Here is a 24,698-nt window from a genome sequence, read left to right on the forward strand (position 1 = left end):
ATTTGAAAGGGGAAAACTTGTTTTAAACATTTTGGCCCAAATAATTATTTTTCCTGCATGGCTCCCCCAAAGGCTTAGAGATACATTGACACAATGAGGCAAAGCATTGACTCTGTGACTCTTCTTTAAAGATAATTTGAACATTTCAAAACTTCTGAGATTTGCAACTATTGCAAATATGACACTGTGAAAAGGATCAGAATTGTATCAGATTTGTACGATTTTTGATTTGTAATGGGTTATGGCATGGATTGTTGTGCTTTATCAGAACATGTAGAAATAATATAAAACATAATTGTCCTGTATCATTAAATACAAAAGAAATCATAAATCAAAGCATTGCTGTTGGAAAACTTATTGGAAAACATCACTAGAACAGTAGAAAAAAAAAGGCATGATAGGTTTATTTTTTTCTTTCTGCTATTTAAGCAAAGAAATTTCAAGCTTGGACAAAAACACAGTCAAGAGCAAAGGTTAATAAATGTGTTAGGCAGCATTAATGGGCTTGTATTTTATAAACACAAGTCGTTGCTTTATCGATGATGCATTACGCACAATAAAAAATAAATTAAATGTAAAAATACCATATTAACAATTTAATTAGCACACAATAAAAGAGGCGAACTACAAATCACAATTTATTCATCACACAGGAAAGGCTGTTTTCTTCAATATATTACCCTTTATATCCAACATATAACATTTTTTGAAATCAAGCAGGCTGAAAATGATTTTGTATGTTGCTGTATTCCAACTCCCTAACTGATGTTTCCGACCTTACCACAATCTCATGGAATTCCAACATGATGCTCATTTATGTTTCAGTCAATTGAAAAAAACCCATTCATGCCTCAGAAACATAGATATGATAAACAATATCTACTTGCAAAAAGCTAAACTTTATCCATTATGCCTTGGGCTGGTCCTTATCAGAGTACGTAATTAGCATTTGCTCTTTGCAAAAAAGTAGCATACAAAGCGCAACACAAACACACAATCAAACCAGTCAGCACTAGGTAATCAGATACATACAGTACACTACAGGTATACATTTTTTTCCTCTTCTGTTCTTGGCAGTAACAAACATTGTATCAAAATACATCCAATATTATAAACTGTGAAAAAGTGAAAAAGAATTTAAAACAAAATAGTACTAGTCCAAAATTTACAAGCGTAGAAAAAAAAAGCAACTGAATCCATCAGACGGAGGTCTCGGACTGTAGCTGTAATACAAACTTGTGGGACTTGGGGTGGACGTACTCCTCACTGAGTTTGAGGTGAGGGATAGCTTTACTTGTGACCACTAAGCTGAAGTCAGACGATTTGAGCTGGAACTCAGAGCCGTGACGGAGGGGACTGGTGACAGACGCCTCGCTGACCAGCGTCCACTGCCGGGTCTGCCAGCACTCTCTCCCGTACTGCAGCGTGGGCCCAGCCATCAGATAGCTCTCCAGAAATGCCTAACAGAGAACAACAGCATCATTTCTGTTCAGTGATATCTGTTAGTACTGTGAGCTGATTTGATTAGAAGTTGATTAGAAATCGATGAGAATTTTCCCAAAACATCAGTAAAAAATGTTTGAGTAAATAATGAAATAGTGAGACAAAGAGATAGATAGTAATATACAGTAGAGACAGTTCAGTTTAATTGAAAAATAAAATACCAATCACAAGTGTAAAAAATGACGTACATACTCCAAATACAGTTATCACTTCTCTTCTGAGTGTGTTAGTTTTAACTGCGGTTGAATTTTTAAAAATGTATTGGAGAAATTGTGAGTAGAAATCATTTACATTTCTATTGAGTACATACACAAGAATGGGAAATATGATGAAAAACTAAATGGGCTATATGCACGCATAAGTTCCGCATTTGACGTAAGGATGCTCATCCATTTCCGGTTGTGTAGATTAAAGCGGAGGAAAACCGGAGAAAACGGGATTATGGCAGAGTCTTCAATATTTACTGGCCTCCCGTCTTTGAAACGAAACGTACATACGTTTAGATGTAATTTTATATATAGTTATGTTTATTTAATATAATTTTAAAAAGAAGCATAAACACAACGAGGGGTGTCTGTTTTATCTGTTTTTGTGACTTACGTTTCATTAGTATAACCATGGAGTATAAAATTCAATATAAATTCTCGGTATTGCATTGGACTCTATGATCGGCGGAAGTTATCGAGCATCCTTAATCCTTCACCGGAAATAACGCCGTGCATAGAGCCCATTCATGACAAAATCAAAGAAATTAAAAAAAAAATATGAAAGTGTCCATATTCACCCCTAGTCAAAATTAATTCCCCTCATAGTTGTCATGAAGGGAAAAATTAGCTTTATATAGACCAAAACCACTTTTTGTACCAGTCAGTAAACGTATTTTTTTACTGTAATCATGGGGGGTCTATGGGATTGACTCTCTTTTGCAGCCTGTCTATAGCGGCCAGTCGAAGAATTGCAGTTTAAGTCACTTCTGTGTTGGCAATTAGCATTTAGTTAAGATTGGCGGTATGGTTCTGTTCTGGGCCAGAACTCCCTCCTCTTATCCATGCAGCCTAGCATGGATAAGAGCAGGGAGAGCAGCAATAAACCCCTTAAGGGTAAACAAAACAGAACCAACAAAAATCTATTGCATATATCATTTATTGGCAAAATTTATTCTGATTCAAGGGGAATTAGAATGCCAAATCTTGACTGGTTGAGAGGAGGAGCTGGGGATGGAGGAGGGTGATTAGCTCCAAAGAAATGGGATAGCTGCTGATAATACTGAAGGAGTTTTTATATGTATACAGTGATAGGCGTCATATTCCTATAGGTAGACGTGGATCAGGAGAGTCAGCTGATGCGAGCTTGACTAACGTGACCTGCCAGAACTGACGCTATGCTTGATTTTCAAGAGAGAGACAGGAAGGTTGCCGCTTGCATAAAATAAATAGTATGCATTAAATATGTAAATATATATGCACTCACCTAAAGGATTATAAGGAACACCTGTTCAATTTCTCATTAATGCAATTATCTAATCAACCAATCACATGGCAGTTGCATCAATGCATTTAGGGATTGTGGTCCTGGTCAAGACAATCAAGACAATCTTAATTTTACATACATATTATTAAGGAAATGTATGTAAAATTAATTGGAAATCCCACAAACTTAAAAAAAAAAAAAAAAAAAAAAAAAAAAAAAAATCCCACAAACTTACACAAACTAAATTATTTAATTTATATTTTTTGTATTAAAACCAGGCATGCAAAACTGGTTCATATAATAACACAGGGCAAGTAAAAATCCACAAATAGCTGAAAATATAGTACCTGGTGATTTTTATATGATTCATTCATAAATGATTTGGTGCTGAAGATAAACAGTCAACAGCTCAGTTATTTTCATACTACTGCTTTAATAAAAAAAAATTATATTTCTTTCCTCATCGGAGCTAAATATTTATTTTAAATGTGAGGTAACAATTAGTGCTCCAATGCACTAAGTGTATGTTGTTGTAACTTATAAAGTCATTAACATCTGCCCATTTACACAGATGTGAATGACGTAAAATCAATACAGTCCTCTCGCTCATATCGATTGTGCGCAAGTGCTCATGGCTCCTGTGACAGAAGTCTAGATTAATGTCACCCACTTTTGTGAGAAAGCGCGTCTGTGTATGTCTCACCTTTGGGGTCATGTTGTTTGTAATGCAGAACGCCAGGTGGGCCTGAATGCTGTCCATGCTGTGGCAGTGCTGCTGGCGGGTGGTGCGCAGGTATTTCTGCAGTGCTCGAGCCATGGATGGGAAGATGGCCTGTGCTGCCTCACGCGGATCCATCTCATCTCCCGGCGGCTTCTTTTTCTCCTCTTCCTGCAGCCGTCTAACATGCGTGAACGCCTCCTCTACGGCCACCACTAGCCTGGGAAACATTGCATATTAAGTTGCATTAACTCTACTTTAAATATCTTTACTGTATATCACAATGTAACTGCCTGCTCAGGTATCACTTTCAGAGTTGTTGTTCCACAAACTCCGGCACTCTATTGTTTCTCTTACCGTGCTTTGCGCTTTCGGACTCTACGATCATGCTCAGCTTCCTCGTAGTACAGCTCATTGTGGCTGGTGTCTCTTTGTCGAGCAGCAGCTGCTATTTTAGCTCGAGACTGAGCTGTTGCAGCATCACTTCCAGCACCTGAAAAGACAAAAATCAACATTATGAGAGAGAGAGAGAGAGAGAGAGAGAGAGAGAGAGAGATAACAGATGCAAGTACAATTCAATATACTAAAAAACGACATTGTTCCATATAACAAGAAAAACAGATACCTTTCACAAACTGACCCATTGCTAACCCTGTCAAGCTTTTATTATTTACCAAAAGTTATCCTTCTGATGCCATGCATATTCTTAGCAAACTTGGACATGCCTTGATACTGTTGCAGATTATCGTGTAAATTGTAATTTAACAGCTGTAATAATTAAAAAGCACTTTCATGAGGATAATATATTTTAAACAGTCTCAATGTTACACTAAATGAGGAAACAGTTTCTGTGTTTGACAATATTGATGACAGAAACAAACAAAAAATATGTCAGCAATGCTTTAGGATAACTTAAATCACCAATCTAATCACAATTGTTGTAGTTTTTTTTTTACATTCGATCATCATTCAGTTTATTTTCCATCAGGCTAAGGCAGATCATATACACTACCATAAAAAGATTGGGGTCAGTGTGAAATTATTATTTTTATTCAGCAAGGAAGCATTAAATGTTCAAAAGTCACAGTCAAGACATTTATATTGTTACAAAAGATTTCTCTTTGAAATATGCATTTCTTTCTATTAATTAAAGACTAAAAACATCATGGTTTGTTCAAAACAGTTAAGCAACACAAATATTTACAACATAAGAAATAAGAAATGTTTCTTGAGCAGAAAATCATCATATAATAATAATGTGTAATGTGTAATGATGCTGAAAATTTAGATTTGCCTTTACAAAACATTTTTAAACATTTATTTTAAATTGAAATCTTTATTACTGTTAATAAAAATTATGATACTGCAACTTCTTTCAAAAACATAAAAAAAGTCCCCAAACTTTTTAAATGGGTGGTTAATCATGATTTCACTTTTCTAACTTTAGTTAGTGTGTAAGGTTGTTATTTGAGCATAAACAACATCTGCAAAGTTACAACACCCAAAGTTCAAAACAAAAGTACTGGTAGATATTTGCTTTTAAAGAAATCATTTTTTAAGGACTACAAAAAAATGGCTGGTAGGAACTACAGAAGCTACCTCCCAGGTTAGTGACATCACTAACCCTACAACCCTACATAAAGCCCGCCTAGAACATGATTTATAGATTTTCATGACAGAATATGCAAATCAATGACTAGAAGATAGTTAACTCCATATCAGCTACATAAATTCTTCAACTAACCATTCCATCTTTGTCTGATTCTGGTTTGAACATAAAAGACTAAAAGCTTTTGAAATGTTCAGTGCATGTGTGTGAGGTAAAAGGACATGAGCTGTTAAAGCTCCGCCGTTTGTTCCGCGAGCAGCAGCTCTTTTGCATTTAAAGGGACAGACAGAAAAACGGTGCCCTGAAAAAGTGAAAATTTTAACATATAAAAATATCTGAGGGTTATTTTGAGCTAAAACTTCACATACACTCTCTGGGGACTCAAAGACTTATTTTACATCTTGTGAAAAGGGCATTACACCTGTACAATACTCTTTAACTGTATTCTATATCTACAGCAAAAAGCCCACTGACAGTTAAGTAAATCTTATTGTGGAATCAGGTTATGATGATTATACATCGTGCATATTAGCTGAGTGTGCATAGTAATGTGGTGAACAGAATAATTTATGCTGATTTATCCATATTCAGGTCACAGATATGGTTAATAATGCATGACAAGGGCAGCATGACTCTCCTCTGTAGTAGGGCAGGTCTGTGAACTCAATGAATCACCTCCAGAAATCACATATACTAAATCTTCCTCAGTGGATTTTTGTGAATAACATAAACACAAACACCAAGGAGGACCATTAAGAGAAATAAGATACAACAATAAGTATACCAACAGACAAAAACAAGATAAGTGTATTCAGAAGGCTTTCAAACCTGGGGAAAAGGAGACGTGGATTTTTTTTTTAGGGGAGAATCTTTTTTCCTAGTGATGCATTATTAATACTCTGGCAATCCGTGCAAAGCACAAAAAGAGCTACGCACTGCTGTTTTTATATACGTGCACACTCACACTCATACACACACATTCCTGCCCTGGTTCGATAGCCACAGGCATGAAGAAGGCTTGAGTGCTTAAGGTGGTATCTTGATCCCAAGTATGCATCTCTGGATCATGGTGAGTGTATTTCTTGTGCTGACAGCAAATCATAAATGTCAAACAGTGGAGAGAGAGACTTGGTGTGTTTGAGATCTTGGGTGAGAAAGTAGTTATTTAAAAAAAATCATATTTTTACAGCATAGTAAGTGCAGAGATGAGGGTCTTCTTCATGGTAACTGACATGAGACATGTAGAAGGATTTCTCAATGCATTTCTCGATTGTATTTTGGATGAGTATGTGACCTTGTGCACGGTGTACAATGACTGCATGCACAAGCAAATAACCAAGACATGTGGAGCACTTGACAATTCATTGTTTCTGTGAAAGGATTTTTGAATGCATTACATGGTCCGAACTTACAATCGAACAGATAGCTTTTCAGTTTGGCTTTAAACTCTGCAGAAAGAAACAATCACAGAAGATTTATTAGATGTTGGTGGCGATTTACACGGCCACATATCTGTATTAGAAGTGTGCATGAGTGTTTGTTTTTTAGTCCAAGTTCAAGACAATATTTTTGCTCAGAGGCTGCTCTTTCACACCTCAGGGGACTAAGTTCACACAACCAATTGTAGGATGTAGAGCCCGACCGATAAAGGATTTTGAAGGCCGATACCGATACAAATATTTTGGGGTTTTAAAATTCGATATTCCAATATATCGGCCGATATATATATATATATTATTTTCAGAAACGTGCAACAAAACATTAACAGATTTCCCTAACATAGTTATTTGTAGTTATTAGTGAGTTTTAACTAAAATAATATGATAATGCATTTTAAAAAGAAACTTGTTTCTTTTATTGTCACAACAGAACAGAGAAACATCAAAATATATTAAAATTCTGATAAATAAAATAATAATTAGTCCCTACATTGCCTTATAAGCTACCTTATAATTACAATGTCAGCTTGCTTATCCTTAAATTATCCTTTTATCTTTAAATTCTTTCCATCAAGCTACATTAAACCATTTTCAATCATCAGTTGCTGCCTGCCGTCTAAAACCTACTATTTAGCGATTCTAATCTAAATCCATAAAAGAGCGACAGTCAGCAACGCACACTTGGCGTCGTTGGATTTCACACGTGTAAAAGAAAAGCTAACTTTTATGCACAAGATACGTTTGATAGTTTTTCTCTATGTCTAAATGTTCACTCCTCGCAAGTCTAACTTACATTTTACAATGCAGGGACGGTAACTAGAGATATGCTAGTTATAAAAATAGTAATCATTACTTTATTTAGGCAGAAAAAGTTCATTGTGGTTTCCAAGCTCATTAATGTTAACGTTAGCGGTCTTCCACTAATGATAGTGAGCTAGCTTTGTGGTTAGCTAGTCTATGATGAGCCATAATTTAGCAATAGATAACGTCATACTGCAAATTGTAAAACAGACATTTTCAATATAACAGACCAAGGAGAGATGATTGAAGAGTGTTTCGTCCATTTTTATTTTTGAAATATTCATTTATCGGCCATCATAACTGCCGATACTGATATTTTGGAAAATGCCTAATATCGGCCGGCCGATATATCGGTCTGGCTCTAGTAGGATGTGACCCTTTAAACGGTTGTCTATCTTGATCCCAAGCAAGTATCAACTTAGTCTCAAATGTTTCTATTAAAATTCCTCATGGGGGATACAAATAGATACAAATGAGACAATTATTGGCATGAGTGGTGAAGAGCAAAGGTTGTCATGTACAAAACTACAGAGCCCCTAAAGTGACATGTTGAAGGAAAAAAAATATGAGATGGAGGAAAATGTTTTTGTCAATGCTTTTGCATTCTCTTGCAAATGTTTTGCATTTCCTCACAAATAGTTTGGTGTTCCGCCGAGAAACTTTGCGTACGCTTGCAAAGAGCTCAAAAGGTTTTGCAGGCAAACACAAAGTTTCCCGGGGGAACGCAAAGGATTGGCAAGCAAACGCAAAACATTTGTGAGAGGACCCAATAGCATTGACTTAATTTCCCTCACATCTATTTTTTTCCCTGCATGCCGCAACCATGTCCTTTTAGGGGCTCCGTACAAAACAAATAAGATTCTTTAAATATATAAAAATATTCACTTTAAAAATAAAAAAAGATAATCAAAATAGATTTTAGTTATAATGCTCTGTTATGTGTATACTGTGAACACATTTAATTTGTTTTATTTGTTAACATTAGTTAGCTACATCAGATAACATTAATTAATAATGAACACTGCAGCATTTATTAACCTTAGTTCATGTTAATTTCGACATTTACTAAAATTCTGTTAACAAGTTTATGCATTGTGAAATAACTTGAACCTATATTTTATTAACAAAGAATAATAAAGGGCTGTAAAAACATATTGGTCATGTTAGTTCATGTTAGCTAATGCATTAATTCATGTTAATAAATTATATATTATTGAAACGTGTACCAGTAATTCGTATGCATATTGATATACAAAGTCCAAAAAAGTTAATGTAATATGGATTAGGAATGTAATATAAATGTATTATGATGCAATGCATGCTTTTAAAATGGCATTTACATTTCATATGGATAGCATTTCTCAGATAATTTGATGTTGTAAGAACATGAGAATGTTTCATGTGGAAATAATAGACTTTCAATTTGCAATTTGTGACAGATTTTTACTAAAACTCTTAGGAGACATGTTGCATTACTAGAGTCTATAACTCAGAACAATAACCTGTGAAGCATGAGACATTGACTCTCATTGCTATCTAGGAGAAACATTTGATATATAAAGGACATCTCAATTTTGATGCCTTTCCTATAAGCATTCCAAAATGAATCATTCAGAATTTCTTGGTCAAGAGAACAATAAGCATCAAGTCAGAAAACAGAAAGTCATTCTGGACAGATAAACTCACCATCCACATTATAGACTTTCAGCCCAGCCAGATGTTTAGCTGCCCTGGACTTAGCAGCCGTCAGCAGGGCAGGGTTGTGAACTGAGAAATCCTTATAATAGTGTTCAAGAATTACCAGGGCTGCCCGCTGGATGCTACAGAGGAAGAGAGAGAGACAGACAGATTGATCAATGTTGTAAGAAAAAAAAAAATGTTCATTGCTAATACGGATTTAGGTGTCTCTTAAAACACAGGAACAGACAGTTCAATAATATATTTCATTAAACAGACGTCAGATACTAATAGATTTCATTCTACTATTGTGTGTGTGCTGCCACTTGACTCTGCAGTAGCGCTGGATCAAAAATGTCCAACCAATGAAACAATGAGAGCAAGAACAAAGGAAAGCGTTGGGCAGGAGAGAGGAAGGGAGAGGGGAAGTAACGCAGGGCAAAGTAGGGAGTGTCTGTAATGGGGTGATTAATGGACCTTTTTCCCTTGGCCCAACCTCAACTCATTATTAATGCATTAAACAGTGCACCCCCACACACACAATTTTGTCTATACAGACAAGCACATATAATATCTAAGCAATAAAGCAGCTCAGCCATAAAATCAGTGCAATTACAGAGGCAAAATATTTTCTTTTCTTTGTTTCACATGTTAATATTCATAGTTGGTTTGCAGATTTGATGCAAAGAACACTATTACACATAAAGGGTCTTCAATAGTTCATGGGTTTAAATGAACAACCCACTTCTAAAAAGAAAATTCACTACAAAGGGATCCTTTGATCTGCTTAATTGTTTCTAAGCTCTTGGACACATATTTACATAGATAGTATTCTAAAGAGCTAGTTAACCATGTTAAACTTTTTGGCTCTGTATAAATTTTTGGTTCTAATTAGAAACTTTATTTTGAAGTGTGACTAGTAAGTTCCTATTTATTTTGCGTTTTTGTATACTAATAGTAACTAAAAAGCATATAACAGAGCATATTGTAGTTATTTTATTCAATGTTTTGGTCATCAGCTGGCACCTGAGTTGTCCCATGTTGTAATGGTGAGTCTCTCCATCAGTGGAGCGTACGACACAGAGAGAAAAACAGGGCTGCAGATGCCGGATCTCCAGCAGAACCACTGCCAGGTAATGGATAAACAGCAGAGCATCCACCAATGATACTGCAAACTGCACTATGCCGTGGTAGTTCTCTTCCTGTCAAAGTATAGAAACAAACCAAGGGGGTAAAAATGATTTTTTTAAATATAATTTAAATATACACAATTGCTTAAATACTTCAAAATAGTTCATTAGTTCACTTCCACATTTACATATTCAATAAAAAAAATTCTGAACCTGTAAATACAGACCAACAATTAAATGCATTCTTTACATGTAAGATACAGTTGAGTGCAACACTCTCTCATTTTCCCCTGAGAGAAATCCGCTATTTATCTTTTTCACTTCCTCCTACAATGATGCAAAAATCGTCATTTTACGTCATTGTAGGAGGAAGTGTAAGAAGGGGGAATTTCTGTAAAGACTACAAGCACTAGATCTCAAGCTCTATAGGCGTGGCCTCCTAGGGCCGCGAAGCAAGTGCATTCTGGGAGTTGTTGTCTTTCATCCACATAAGCCAAAAAAAAGTTTCTGGCTTTTCTCAGTCTAGAAAGCTCCAAATCCAAAAATAATTTCACATTTCTTCTACATAAATTACCCATTTTAAATACATATTCATCTTTCCAGAGGTGGAATGACCCTTTAACCCGATTGATGATGAGGATAATAATACTAAGTAACCTTGAAGTCATTAGCCTAAATGCAAGTTATAATTGAAATGTGTAATTTCAGTGCCACTAGCACCATCAAATGGAATTACAAAAACAATGATCCAGGTGTACATATATAATTTCATGGTTTTGAACATGGCTCATCCAAAAATATATTATAGCTGGAACTAACAATATTACTAAAAGAAATGTCAAACAAATGCTATTCCAGAGATCTCAACATGTTTCTCTGGACTCTTTATGGTGCCCACACACATTTGCCCATACCTGTGAGTCCAAGATGCGCACTCCAAAGAACAGCCAATAGGAGAGCAGCAGGAGGAGCGTGAGCAACCCCAGCAGGGCGCGGAACACTGCTATCCGGGGCAGGGAGGCTCGTGTCGGTCGCACAAACAGTGCCCAGCCAGCCAGCAACAGAATGAGGAGCTTGAAAGCCAGTGAGAGAAACAGGCCCTCACAGGCAGTACCACAAGCCTGAAGGCGCTCCGACCACAGAACCTGGGGCAGCACCAGGAAGGACAGGGGGGTGACCAGGACCAGCAGGCCCAGGAGGAGGGTGAGGGCCAAAGGAAGGAAGCGTATACATTTCAATTTCTCTACTGGACCATCCGTGTCCTTCCCAAAGCCAGCCAAGTCCTCTTGAGACAAGCTGTGGTCTGATGTTCCAGTGACCGCTATTTATCTTTTTCACTTCCTCCTACAATGATGCAAAAATCGTCATTTTACGTCATTGTAGGAGGAAGTGTAAGAAGGGGGAATTTCTGTAAAGACTACAAGCACTAGATCTCAAGCTCTATAGGCGTGGCCTCCTAGGGCCGCGAAGCAAGTGCATTCTGGGAGTTGTTGTCTTTCATCCACATAAGCCAAAAAAAAGTTTCTGGCTTTTCTCAGTCTAGAAAGCTCCAAATCCAAAAATAATTTCACATTTCTTCTACATAAATTACCCATTTTAAATACATATTCATCTTTCCAGAGGTGGAATGACCCTTTAACCCGATTGATGATGAGGATAATAATACTAAGTAACCTTGAAGTCATTAGCCTAAATGCAAGTTATAATTGAAATGTGTAATTTCAGTGCCACTAGCACCATCAAATGGAATTACAAAAACAATGATCCAGGTGTACATATATAATTTCATGGTTTTGAACATGGCTCATCCAAAAATATATTATAGCTGGAACTAACAATATTACTAAAAGAAATGTCAAACAAATGCTATTCCAGAGATCTCAACATGTTTCTCTGGACTCTTTATGGTGCCCACACACATTTGCCCATACCTGTGAGTCCAAGATGCGCACTCCAAAGAACAGCCAATAGGAGAGCAGCAGGAGGAGCGTGAGCAACCCCAGCAGGGCGCGGAACACTGCTATCCGGGGCAGGGAGGCTCGTGTCGGTCGCACAAACAGTGCCCAGCCAGCCAGCAACAGAATGAGGAGCTTGAAAGCCAGTGAGAGAAACAGGCCCTCACAGGCAGTACCACAAGCCTGAAGGCGCTCCGACCACAGAACCTGGGGCAGCACCAGGAAGGACAGGGGGGTGACCAGGACCAGCAGGCCCAGGAGGAGGGTGAGGGCCAAAGGAAGGAAGCGTATACATTTCAATTTCTCTACTGGACCATCCGTGTCCTTCCCAAAGCCAGCCAAGTCCTCTTGAGACAAGCTGTGGTCTGATGTTCCAGTGACCGCTGTGGTGGTCTCGCCCCAGTTGTCATCCTGTCAAGAGGTGGGAGAGGAACAGCATTGTATCATGCACATAAAAAATTCAACATAGTCCTAAAAGCCCCATTACCTTAGAGGCCTAACATCCAATCCCATCACTCAGGATCGATAATACAGAAAAAACAGATTTACAGCTTTTGATTTGCTCCCCTTTCCCTCCCTTTGTGAGATGACAAATCTACTTCACAGCTAATTTAGACAGACAGTGCGAAAGTATCTAGGTCTCCCTCATCAGCATATATTAATGGCAAATACCCAAAACTTACATACATCTACATATAAATGAGATTGAGAACTGAGAGACACACCAACAGCAATTGAGAACTTTCTAACAAAATGACGTCTGAGCCAGTGCAACTAGAATGTGAAATGCAGTGCAGATTAGAATTCCATTAAAGATTATTCTGCACTAAGGACAGTAATTCATCTGCAACTATTTATATATTTATTTATGGATTTGTTTGCTTATTTGTATGAATAGAGGCTGTATTTTGTATGATAATGTAGTTTAGCCAATTTAATCTGTATTGAGAAAGTTTTCATTTCATGTAAATGACAGCAATATTATTATCATAATAATAAGAGCCACAAAATACAGCCACTTGCTGCAAATATTGGGCCAACTATTGAATATATTCACTAAGTTCAATGCAAAGAGTTTAAGAAAAACACTGACGCAACTTTGCAACATGGCAAAATCTGTTCTTGAAGGACTCCACGTGAAACAAAAGAAGTCGACAACTAATAAACAGAATAGGGGTTATGCACATATACGACAAAAGAAAAACGGAGGGATTACTGGTAATTGAGAAGAGTAGTGACAAATTAAAAGTGAGTTGTTTACGCCTGATGGTTTCAGCTCATTTGACAATTAAAAAAAAAAAAGAAAGAAAAGAAATTTCCTTTCCGTTCTACAGAGTTTAGAGTTTGCAGCAATTTTTGTGCAAAAACAACTTTACGGGTGATCATCGGAAGTGAGGAAATGGCAGATGGAAAAAGGTGAAAGAAGCATATTGTGTTGTAAAAGGTGATGGAAACACAAACACAGATGCACATGAGATTTGATATTTAAACATCCAAAAGCGTTTGGCTAGCCCCAGAGGCAGCTACGGGTGTAAAAAACACATTTACACTTAAATTTGTAAGCACTGAAAACTTAACAAAGCATCTGCTACTATTATGTATCAATTCCAGAGTGAGTATTTCTCCTTTTGAAGAAGATGCAAAGAGGATTAACAGTGCTTCTTCTCAACATGTCGACAACATGAACTAAACTCTTCCAGAGTTTACTTTTATTAGAGTTTTTTTTTTTTCTACATCTACAGTGTTTGAGGCCGGGTCAAAGCAGACATTGTTCACAGGCAGCCAATCATAGGCAGGCATTATGCGAATGTGTTACATTGTTTGTTATGCAAGTATGTAACAGGAAGTGAGACTGCATGGAATTCCTGACAACTCCAGAATTGATTCTTTCTTTTAGAAGACAAAAACTTTGTTTGTTTCTGCACTTTGATTATTAAAACTTTGCAGACATTTTACATTCACCTAAAGCTAAATTACACACTACATGAAAGGTAATATTTGAAAACGCACAATATAGGGACACTTTAAAGAAATCAGTTGAACCAGTTAAAGCATTGTTTATTATCAATGTAAATTACATTTGGGTTCTAAATTGGGACTTCATGAACTACATCTTGGCTGAAACAAACTGAACATTATTTATGATTTTTAAGTCTGATTTTCAAGTTTAAATAGTTAACGATTTGAGGGGGAATAAATGAGAGAATTTTCTTTTTGGTTAACACAAACAGAACATTTTTATTTATATTTTATTCAAGTATAATTCTATAAAAAATGAGGTCTTTGTGACCAGAGGGAAGGCTGTTGTACAGGACTGTGGTCTGATCTGTTCCATTTTGCCTACAGTCCATTGCTTTATGTGCTTCCCCCACTGAGACAGACAAAAGAAGCACACAACCCAGCTAATAGAGAGTGAGAGAGTGTGTGTGTGTGTGTGTGTGTGTGTGTTTGTGCACGCATTTTAGTGTTCTGCTTGACTCGTGTACAGCTCATTTCCCTGTCACGGAGCCACAGTCTGAGCTGTACCACAGAAAGAAAAGCAGGAAGAGAGGGAGTGGTAAACAAGTGTGAGAAACTCCTGCACCTCTCTCCTCTCCACCCTCCATCCTTTTCCTCTAATTTTTTTTTCCAAAATAAACCTTTTGCTCAGATTTACAACACTAAATTGAAAGGAAAATAAAGGATACAGACATTAGAATTACAGACATGAGAACACTAAGAGCATCATGATTTCAAATGACACACAGTAATATTTGACAGACACTGTCTATAGTGCATTTTTCTTGGTTTTGAAATAAAATGTATTGAACCCGGGACATTGTAGCTGACTTTGAAAGGTTAGTAGCAGCCTTTGACAGGTAAGATTTATGTATGTCATTATGACCCTGGGCTAGTAACTATGAGAGGCAAGAGGATTCAAAATGAAGTAGTCTTTTGATTCAAGCAGTGAATCTGGGGTGAAGGGGGAGGGACTAAAATAGACATCTGTCATTGGTAATGAGGCTCTGAAAGAGGCCAATAGGGTGCTGCAGGGATAAAGTTTTTTTTTTTTTTTTTGTAGGCAAAACCCAGAAATGAGTTAGTAGTTGTTTTTTTTTTTTTTGACTAGATGCCTGTAGATAACACTAGTTCAAGAAACACATTTTTACTAAACTGACAGTTTATAAAACTTTCACTAAACAGGTGGCTAAATTGAACAATAGAGGTTGTTGAGAATATTAAACGTCATCCCAGCGCACAGGAAAACTCATCTACTCACTAGTCCACTTTTATAGCCTCGTTTTGTTTATAATTGTGCTCTTGTAAACTACTCGATCTCAAATTTTCAGGGAAAATGTTTTTTTTTTTATAAAGAGTGAGAGTTGGTGGGAGCTTAAAGGAGAACTCCGGTGCAAAATGAACCTTTGGTCTAATTACACATTGTTACCTAGTCAACCGTTATCTGAGATTTGTTTTCATGATTGCCGAATGTAAATAGTTTTATCTCTAAAAAACAGTTTAGCCGATAACGCTAGTATAATGCTAGTATATAGGGGCATAGAGTAATGACAAATAAAAATCGCTTGTTATTACCACTAACAAGGCTCAAAATAGCCCCACACTATCACGACAGCACAATAAGGGTCCCTACATTCAAAACGAAGCATTGAGAACTTTGTCAGTGTCCATACAGTTTAATAAGAAGGTATTTTATACACACAGTCAACTTCGTGAATACAGGAAGAAGCCATCTTTGAAAAATAGTCTTTACCAGTTGATCTACGAGCGCCGATCCAAGTGCGCTGAACTGTGCAGAATATCATATGGTCCGTTGTTTCCAGAAGAAACACAAACACAAACCGTTTTCTTCTCTTCAATATGTACACGTAGCCTACTGTTCGCGCTCACCTTTTGACCTTATTCACATCTCACCAGCGCACTTGGATCGGCGCTCGTAGATCGACTGGTAGAGACTATTTTTCCAAGATGGCTTCTTCCTGTATTCGCGAAGTGTACTGTGTGTATAAAATATCTGCTTATTAAACTGTTTGGACACTGACAAAGTTCTCAATGCTTCGGTTTGAATGTAGGGACCCTTATTATGCTGTCGTGTTACTGTGGGGCTATTTTAAGGCTTTTTAGTGGTAATAACAAGCGATTTTTATTTGTTATTACTCTATGCCCCATATACTAGCATTATACTAGCGTTATAGGCTAAACTGTTTTTAGAGATAAAACTATTTACATTCGGCAATCATGAAAACAAATCTCAGATAATGGTTGACTAGGTAACAATGTGTAATTAAAGGTTCATTTTGCGCCGGAGTTGTCCTTTAATGGTGTTGATGTTTGTAGACTTTTTATTCCTGTATAGGCTTTAAAATGTATTAAACTAATAACAAAAATATGTCATAACTGCAGCACTCTATAGAGGCATGACAATATCACCATGTGCCTTAATTTGAGGTTGAAGCAATGGATATATCTATGTAGCCTTTGATAATTATTGATTCACATTACAGAGCTAGATCTATCATTTTATAAATAAAAATAACACTAGCAAGAAAGACACACTCAAAGGGCACAACAAGCAAACATAAACACAGGCCCTTTCTTAGCACACCAGTTATAACTTACATGCTTGCTATTCCAAGTCATTCTGTTCACTAACGTCTAAAGTTTCCTCACAGGAGACAACATTCCAGAGGCCCAAGCTGAATGACAGGAAGACGAAAGAAGATCAGAGCCAACATGATGAAATTACAAAGGGAAGAATAGACTTGACAGCCGTTCAAGGGCATGGCATTTACCTGTTAGCAGTGCCAGGGGATTTTCTCGGTTTACTATTATATATATATATATATATATATATATATATATATATATATATATATATATATATATATATATATATATATATATATATTTAAAATAAAACCAGTGTGCATTTACCCCTTTTTTATATCAAGAGATCTGAGGTTGTAATGTAAATGATCTATGAAAAGATGAAACCAAACAAATGTTTAACAAGTTTGAAATGGTGCTATTGGAAGGTTTATGGTCATTTGCATGTACACAACTGTTAAAAAAATGTTAAAAGCTGCATTTAGTTGATCAAAAATACAGTACAAACAGCAATATTATTCCTGTGATGACAAAGCTGAATTTTCAGCTTTGTGTCTTCTGAAGTGCTCTCAGCTGAAGTGTCTTCACTTCACACTTCAGTGTCACATGATCTTATTAAAAATGTATTTAATAAATTGTTTATTAAAAATAACAAAAGTCTTTAACTGTCACTTTTGATCAATTTAATATATCCTCTCTGAATAAAAGTATAATTAAAAAATAAAATAAAAAGACTAAGATCTTACCCACCCCAAACTTCTTAATGGTAGTAGAGTAGTGCATACATATATATATATATATATATATATATATATATATATATATATATATATATATACACACACTGTATATTCTAAAATTATATATATATATATATATATATATATATATTCAGTTTTGATCTAAAAAAATATCATGCACTAAAATTTCAGAACTAGTATGTTCAATCGTAATTCTTCGATATCTGGAGTCCTTTCAAGAGAAATGTACAGTGTTCGCACACACACACAACCACACACACACACACACACACACACAAATTAATGTAGACAGGCATGAGGACCTATAAAAACTTTGTGTGCCTTTTGCCCCTGAGGGCAAGCCAAGTAGGTCAGAATAACTGAGACCCTGTAGGAAGTACAAAGCGATGTCCCTTCATACTGAGATGTGTGTCGCTGAGATGTGATTTTCCATATCTGCCTACACACACAAAACCCCTCATTACACACACACAAAATGTACACTCGATTCTGTAATCATTGTCTCTCTAATAAGTATTCCAGTATAATCACTTATAATCACTATGCCAGTGTGAATGATGTTATTGTTTCATCACGATAACCAGCATCACAGGAAAACATATAAAAATATTAAAAGGCAGCCAAAAAGTATTTTGCCAGTAAAGTTTCAAGCCTTTTTTTGCAACTCTTGGTGTGCTGAACTCAGCAGAAAAGCAATTGAAAAATACACCATGAACAATTTTATTGACACAATGTTGCCATTTGACAAAAAATACATCTGCCTTAATTCAATTTACACAGTGGCAAACACCCAAACACTGCAGTAAATCCAACTGAATCCAGATCCTTTAAAACGGTTTGGATTCTACTTTGGATTAATTGCTGTTTGATGATCCAGCTTACATTCATAACAATAATTCTCAAATGCTCACTCCCAATACTCATTGTGGTAACCCAGAAATCACTTTTCTGTATAAAGCTCCAGCTTTTTCATCCAACAGAAACGATGTTAGAGTGAAAACACAATGCAAGCCTGCTTTTGCATTGAAGCTGCAGTGCCGTTTGCATGCTGTTTATGCATTAGGTGTGAAACAGCATGAACCACATCTGTGGCTTGCTCTCACAATGGGCAATAGCAGGCAAGCGGAAAAAAATAGCACAAATGTGAAGCTTGTAATTTTGATAAAGACCTTTATAAATGAATAATATGTGTTAGTTGATCTGTAAATGTATGTCTAAATTGTCCTTTTGAGGTGGGACTACATTTCTTTGAGGTTTTTAATTTAATCTGGCATAACACTGAGCACTTCACACATGAATTACTCTGACAGCAAAGAACATTCAATAAAAAAAAATACATTTATCTGTTTTCTGGAGCATGTCACTGTCTAAAATCCCTGTTATCCTCTTTAACTATGGCCAGTGTTTGCTGAGGTAGAGCTCAGAGTTCAATATATGACAGATTCCCACATTTGACATCACAAACAGTTTCATCATACATATATTCTGTTCAAATGCATTTGCAAAGCAGCATTAAATTCAACAAGAATGTTTGTATTGCTCATCTATACACTATATGTACAGTGTACATGATGTGCATGAGTGGCTATTTTTATTGTTGGTTTGGAATGACCGTAATGAGTGAAATAAGGATTAAATACTTATATAAAAATGTAAGAAATATAGTATACAGTACCATTCGAAAGTTTTGGGGTTAAAGCTGCAGTACGTAACTTTTTTGGGTTAAAAATTATCCAAAATAAATTTTTAGAAAGTACATAACCAGCCAGTGTTCAAAATTATCTTCTTGGCTTAGCTCGATTCAAAACGGTAAGCTTGTAATAATGTTTTTGACTCGAAATGAGCCTTTGGTCTAATAAAACATTGGTACCTAGTCAACTGTTCTCTGAGATTTGTTTTCATGATAATCAAATGTAAAGAGTTTTATCTCTAAAAACTGTTTAGTGTATAACGCTAGCAATGGGGGCATTAACTAAGTAAAAAGAAATTGCTAGTTTATACCACTAGCAAGGCTCAAAATAGCCCCACACTAACACAGTAACATAATGAGGGTCCATACATGCAAAACGAAGCATTGAGAACTTTGTAAGTGTACAGACTGTTTAATAAGAAGATACTTTATAAAGACAGTTCACTTCATGTATACAGACAGGAGCCATCTTGGAAAACAGTCGCGACAAGTCAAACCACGAACGTCGTGCTCAGTGAGCTGAACTGTATGTTATTGTTAGAGTGGGGCTATTTTGAGCCTTGTTAGTGGTATAAACTAGCGATTTCTTTTTACTTAGTAAATGCCCCCATTGCTAGCATTATACGCTAAAGAGTTTTTAGAGATAAAACTCTTTACATTCGATTATCATGAAAACAAATCTCAGAGAACGATTGACTAAGTACCGATGTTTTATTAGATCAAAGGTTCATTTTACGCCGGAGTTCTCCTTTAAGCACATTTCATACACTATTCAATTCAAAGTGCTTTACATTAAGGTTATTCAATTAAAATAATCACAAAATAAAAGCAAGGAAAATTAAATTAAAAGAGATGTATGGTGCAGTTATAAAATGAATTAAAAGAGTAAAAATATGATACATAGATAAACTTCTCATCTGCAAACAGACCGCCGGTGTTTCATATTTTTCACAACTCCCAGTTTTACCCTGAGATTTTCCAATGGTGATTATCACCATGATCCATGGTGATTTCCCATGCCATTCTAATCCTTGTCAGTCTGAAGCATGGGACTGCTGGCTTGTTTTATTCAAGCAATTTACAGATTTGTTTCCTCTGGAGAAACATAAGGGATCTACATCTAGGGCACAATGGTGATACCCACTATCACATTGATTCTCTCAAATATATCCATTGTCTGACTCACCTGGGCATCTGTGGGGGCGGAGCCTTGATCCGGCTGCTGTGGCTGGGCTGACGATGCACTGATGGTGACATTTTTGTCTGAGCGGCTGCTGCTGTCACGGCTATGTGATTTGTGCCGATCCCTGCTGCTGCGTTCACTGCACGAGAGAGACACACACAGCGACGGAGGTGAGGGAAACGCTGTCGCCATGGCGATGGGAGCAGGAAAACACACTCACACTAATGACAGGATAACCACCATCATCATTCTCCCTCTTCCTCCTCTCACTGACACGTGCTGACTTCCTCTAGCGCCCTCTCATCCATGCCCTAGCTGGAGCATCTGGTGCAAACTGGGTTAGAGGCAGTGAGCTGTGACGACCCTAATCCAAGCACAGCTTTCTCTCCCTCTCTCTCTGGCTCATTCCTGCCTTTTTAGTCATAGCTAATGTCTGGTAAGCCTTAGAATACAACAACACTGATAAACAAACAAATACGGCACTACTTCACACAGACGCTCTCTCACACACACACACACACACACACACGCACACACACACACACACACACACACACACACACACACACACACACACACACACACACACACACACACACACACACACACACACACATTCTATCAAACAGAAGCAGACATACTGTAGAAGTCTTGCTCTGAGTAAATCTTGACATCAGCAAATAACTCTGCAAATATCTGCAAAGACATCATTCGATCTCATGCTGTCGGTTTAACAATATACAGCAATGAGGCATGGATATGATATTGTTGCAGAGACTGATGCTCGCTTCACAACCTAGTATCCTAACAGTTATAGAACCTCACAAAATAATGATTTGAAACACTCCCCATGTGCAACAAAATTCCCCACAAAAATAGTGCTGCACATGGAAAATTTGACTGTCAGTTTATTTCAATAGAGGTTGACGTTGGCATATTGATAAGCGAATGCAGGTAAACTAGGTTTTGGTGACGTCAGAAGATGCGTCTGGAATTTTAATATTTTGACTGGAGAAAACTAAACTATACCAGTGGCTTTTTAGCTAATAATTCACTACACAAAAGAAACTGTATCATGATACATTTTTTTTAAAGTTATTCATTTAACCATTGTAAAAACACTTAGTGTTATTTTAATTTCATTGATATACTGTTATAGTTTTGTTAATATTTTGATTAAGATTTAATTTTTATAATTTTTCTACATTTCAACATCTGAGTTATTATTGTTTTGTATTTGTCATGTATTGTATTTTTAAATCATGTATACCTGTATAGTTTATTTAGAGAAAGTTATTTATTTAATGATAAATTTTGCCTTGGCAACTAGCTGAAATAAAATGTTTCATTTTTTATATTTTATTTTATTTCAGTTCATTTTTTTTTGTTTTTCAAGACAGAATTTTTTTAAAGGTTTAGTTTTTGTATACTGTACTTGCACTGCACATGAGTACTACATTTTTTAAGTAGGCATTGCTTTTTTTGCATTCTGTGATAGGATGACCAAATTGGGAGCTTTGTCCTACGTCCAGGAAGACGTAAGCTGTGTCCCATCTTTGTACTGTATTTTCTTCTCTTACAATACTACAATAAGAAATACTAAAAATAAGATAGCCTTTTATCCATGTGCACAGCTGTATGCTATAGCTAGAGCGGGAAATTATCAACCAACACATTAGTAGAGAAGGATTTTTCCGCTGTTGACGACTAGACGGAGCAAAGGATTTAGTGTGGACCTCATAAAAAAACTTGTTAAATATGGCGACACCAGCCAGGACTTCATCTAGACACATTCTGGATAAGAACATCCTGAATAAACCTGCCAGATCCAACAAAAAATACAGGTTCAAGATGCACTGAATCTGGTAAAACTCCTTTAATGTTTGCATAGTCTAATAAAGGTAAAACAAGTTGCAACTCACGGAAATGTATTTCAGTATAAAATGTGATTTTTACCTGTTGGTCAGTTTATTATATTTAGCAGACGGAATGGGTTCTGTAGAGTAAATAGGCTACACTCTTCATTGGGGTTCATCACATTTTTATCATGCTGATTTTTGGAGGAGAAAAACTGAAATGGCACTCTTCGTGTGATATTGATTAACTACATAAAATGATATAAATATATACATTTTCTAACCCCCATATCTTGAATTTTGTGATCATTCCCATGCATTCAATACATTTTAGGGTCTTGATGTTTGTAAATAATATGAAATATTTAATCCGGAATCCGGAAAGGACAAAACAAATGATAATGAATGAACCCAAAAGGTTCCATATAGAACCTTTTTCCTGGTTACAAAGAACCCTAAAGGGTTCTTATTATTGAAACTATATAGAACCTTTTCTATATAGTCCCAGTCATTTTATCTCTCACACACGTGTCCTGCATTGTCCCGCAAAATCACACACAGTCCTGTAACAGAGCAATAACCAGGTGGTCACCCTAGTCTGTGACCCTATCAGAACAGATATGCGACCCACCAGCTGAGAACTACTCAACCATACTTTTCTAAAGTGACTCTCTGATTATAGATCAGAGAGTATGTATAAAAAGAATGCCTTATGAGGGTTAGAGAATTGCTTTAGTCTTACAAGGACTTCCAACTGTTAGGTTTTGGAGCTGGTTGACAGTTTATAAAGGTAGATGTTTTGATTAGCTAAAATAACTTTATTAAAAGTTATTAAAACATATTAAATATTAAGTATATTAAAACATTAATTCCAATTCAATGCTCCAATGCTCCTGTTCTTTTACAGCTAGTCATCAGAGACCCCAACCCCTCTGTTGCTTTACTCTAATCCTGGACAGCCTGACGAGATTGTGTCGTATTATAGAACATCTACAGCTGAGCCTGAGGGACTAAGGCAAACAGCTGCTACAACACTCAACAAAGTACAAAGTTCAAGATTTGTGAACAGCCATGTATATGAACAATCGATTATTGAAAAAGTATATTGGTTTACCACTACTCTGAAATTTGGGGAGAAAGGTGGGTACTTTGGGTATGATGTGGGAAAATATAATTAAAATGAAATAAAAATATTTATAAATTCTCAAGTAATATTTTCATATTTTCTTATACATATATATAAGTTCAAACACCTATTTAAATAGTTTAATAATAATAATAATTCAAAATAATATATTTAAATTTTTATTTTAATGAAAACTTTACCTGAAATTAGGTTTAAACCTCAGATCTTTACCTGCTACACCACACCATATTCTATAATTGTTCTCCCTTTTTGATTTCAAGACTAAACTTCTTTATATTTGCTTTTAATAGTGCTAAAGGTCTTGGCATTGAATTCCCAAAGAGATTCTTTAAAAATGCAACCAATGAATAATAAAACAAAGCCCCTTTTCCCAGCAGTGCAGATCTACACGACTTTGTGTGTATTGCAGTATTGCAAATACCCTGCAGGAAGCATGGGAATGTAATTAGAAGTTATATAAACTGGGTGTTGAGGCGGAATGGGAGAGGCAGTGTGATAGCCCTTAGTGAAACACTGAGGTGTCCGTCTCCACCCAGGCATTATAAATGTGTGTAGATGTCAAATGTAGAGCTCAGCTTCATTTGGAAATTGGGCAAAAAACAAATGTAATCCTGCCCACTGAGCCAAGGGAAAGTGCCCAGACCAGTGTATGCTATATAGACAGACAGAGAGAAATGGGCAGTCTGAAACTGGTGTGTGAAAAATTAAGTGAATATGTTTTAAATAAACTTTCATTTCCACATCTTTCACGGACCATTTCTGCCATGCAAAAGAATGAGTACTAAACGGGCACGATTAACGTAAGAGATGATCGAATTCATCCAAAAATAGTTATTCACTGATAGGAGTATTAACGAAAGGAAAGAGAGATACACAAGTAAAAAGTGGCAGGGCATTTGAAATCCAACAGAACAGACTGATCTCATGAAGTAGCGTGTGTATGACACGCCAATTCGTATTTCCATTTTTGGCGTGCTATCAAGACGCATAATCGCTTTTTAGCGTGTTTATAAGCGCCGTTGACTTAACGTTATATAAATATATGACTTACCTCAACCCCATCCCTAAACTTAGCAGTCACTGGGGTTAATGGCATTTATGACTGGAGATTTGACTGCGTGTACAGACACGCGGAATGACGCGAACGTTAATGG

General features: G+C 36.4%; 1 protein-coding gene across 1 annotated transcript in view; it reads right to left on the reverse strand.

The window, feature by feature from the left end:
• Positions 1-625: 625 nt before the first annotated feature.
• vangl1 (VANGL planar cell polarity protein 1) overlaps positions 626-24,698 on the reverse strand; it is a 35,559-nt gene continuing 11,486 nt past the window's right edge. Inside the window, exons 3-10 of the mRNA XM_039653096.2 lie at positions 20,545-20,680; positions 12,279-12,713; positions 10,244-10,419; positions 9,227-9,360; positions 6,713-6,748; positions 4,049-4,184; positions 3,677-3,911; positions 626-1,460 (exon numbers count right to left, since the gene is read on the reverse strand). Of these exons, the coding sequence (XP_039509030.2) occupies positions 1,200-1,460; positions 3,677-3,911; positions 4,049-4,184; positions 6,713-6,748; positions 9,227-9,360; positions 10,244-10,419; positions 12,279-12,713; positions 20,545-20,680 (1,549 nt within the window). The 3' untranslated portion in view covers positions 626-1,199. The remainder of the gene's footprint in view (positions 1,461-3,676; positions 3,912-4,048; positions 4,185-6,712; positions 6,749-9,226; positions 9,361-10,243; positions 10,420-12,278; positions 12,714-20,544; positions 20,681-24,698) is intronic.

The sequence above is a fragment of the Pimephales promelas genome, chromosome 7, assembly GCF_988280905.1.
Source record: "Pimephales promelas chromosome 7, fPimPro1.hap1.1, whole genome shotgun sequence".
Classification (NCBI taxonomy): Eukaryota; Metazoa; Chordata; class Actinopteri; order Cypriniformes; family Leuciscidae; genus Pimephales; species Pimephales promelas.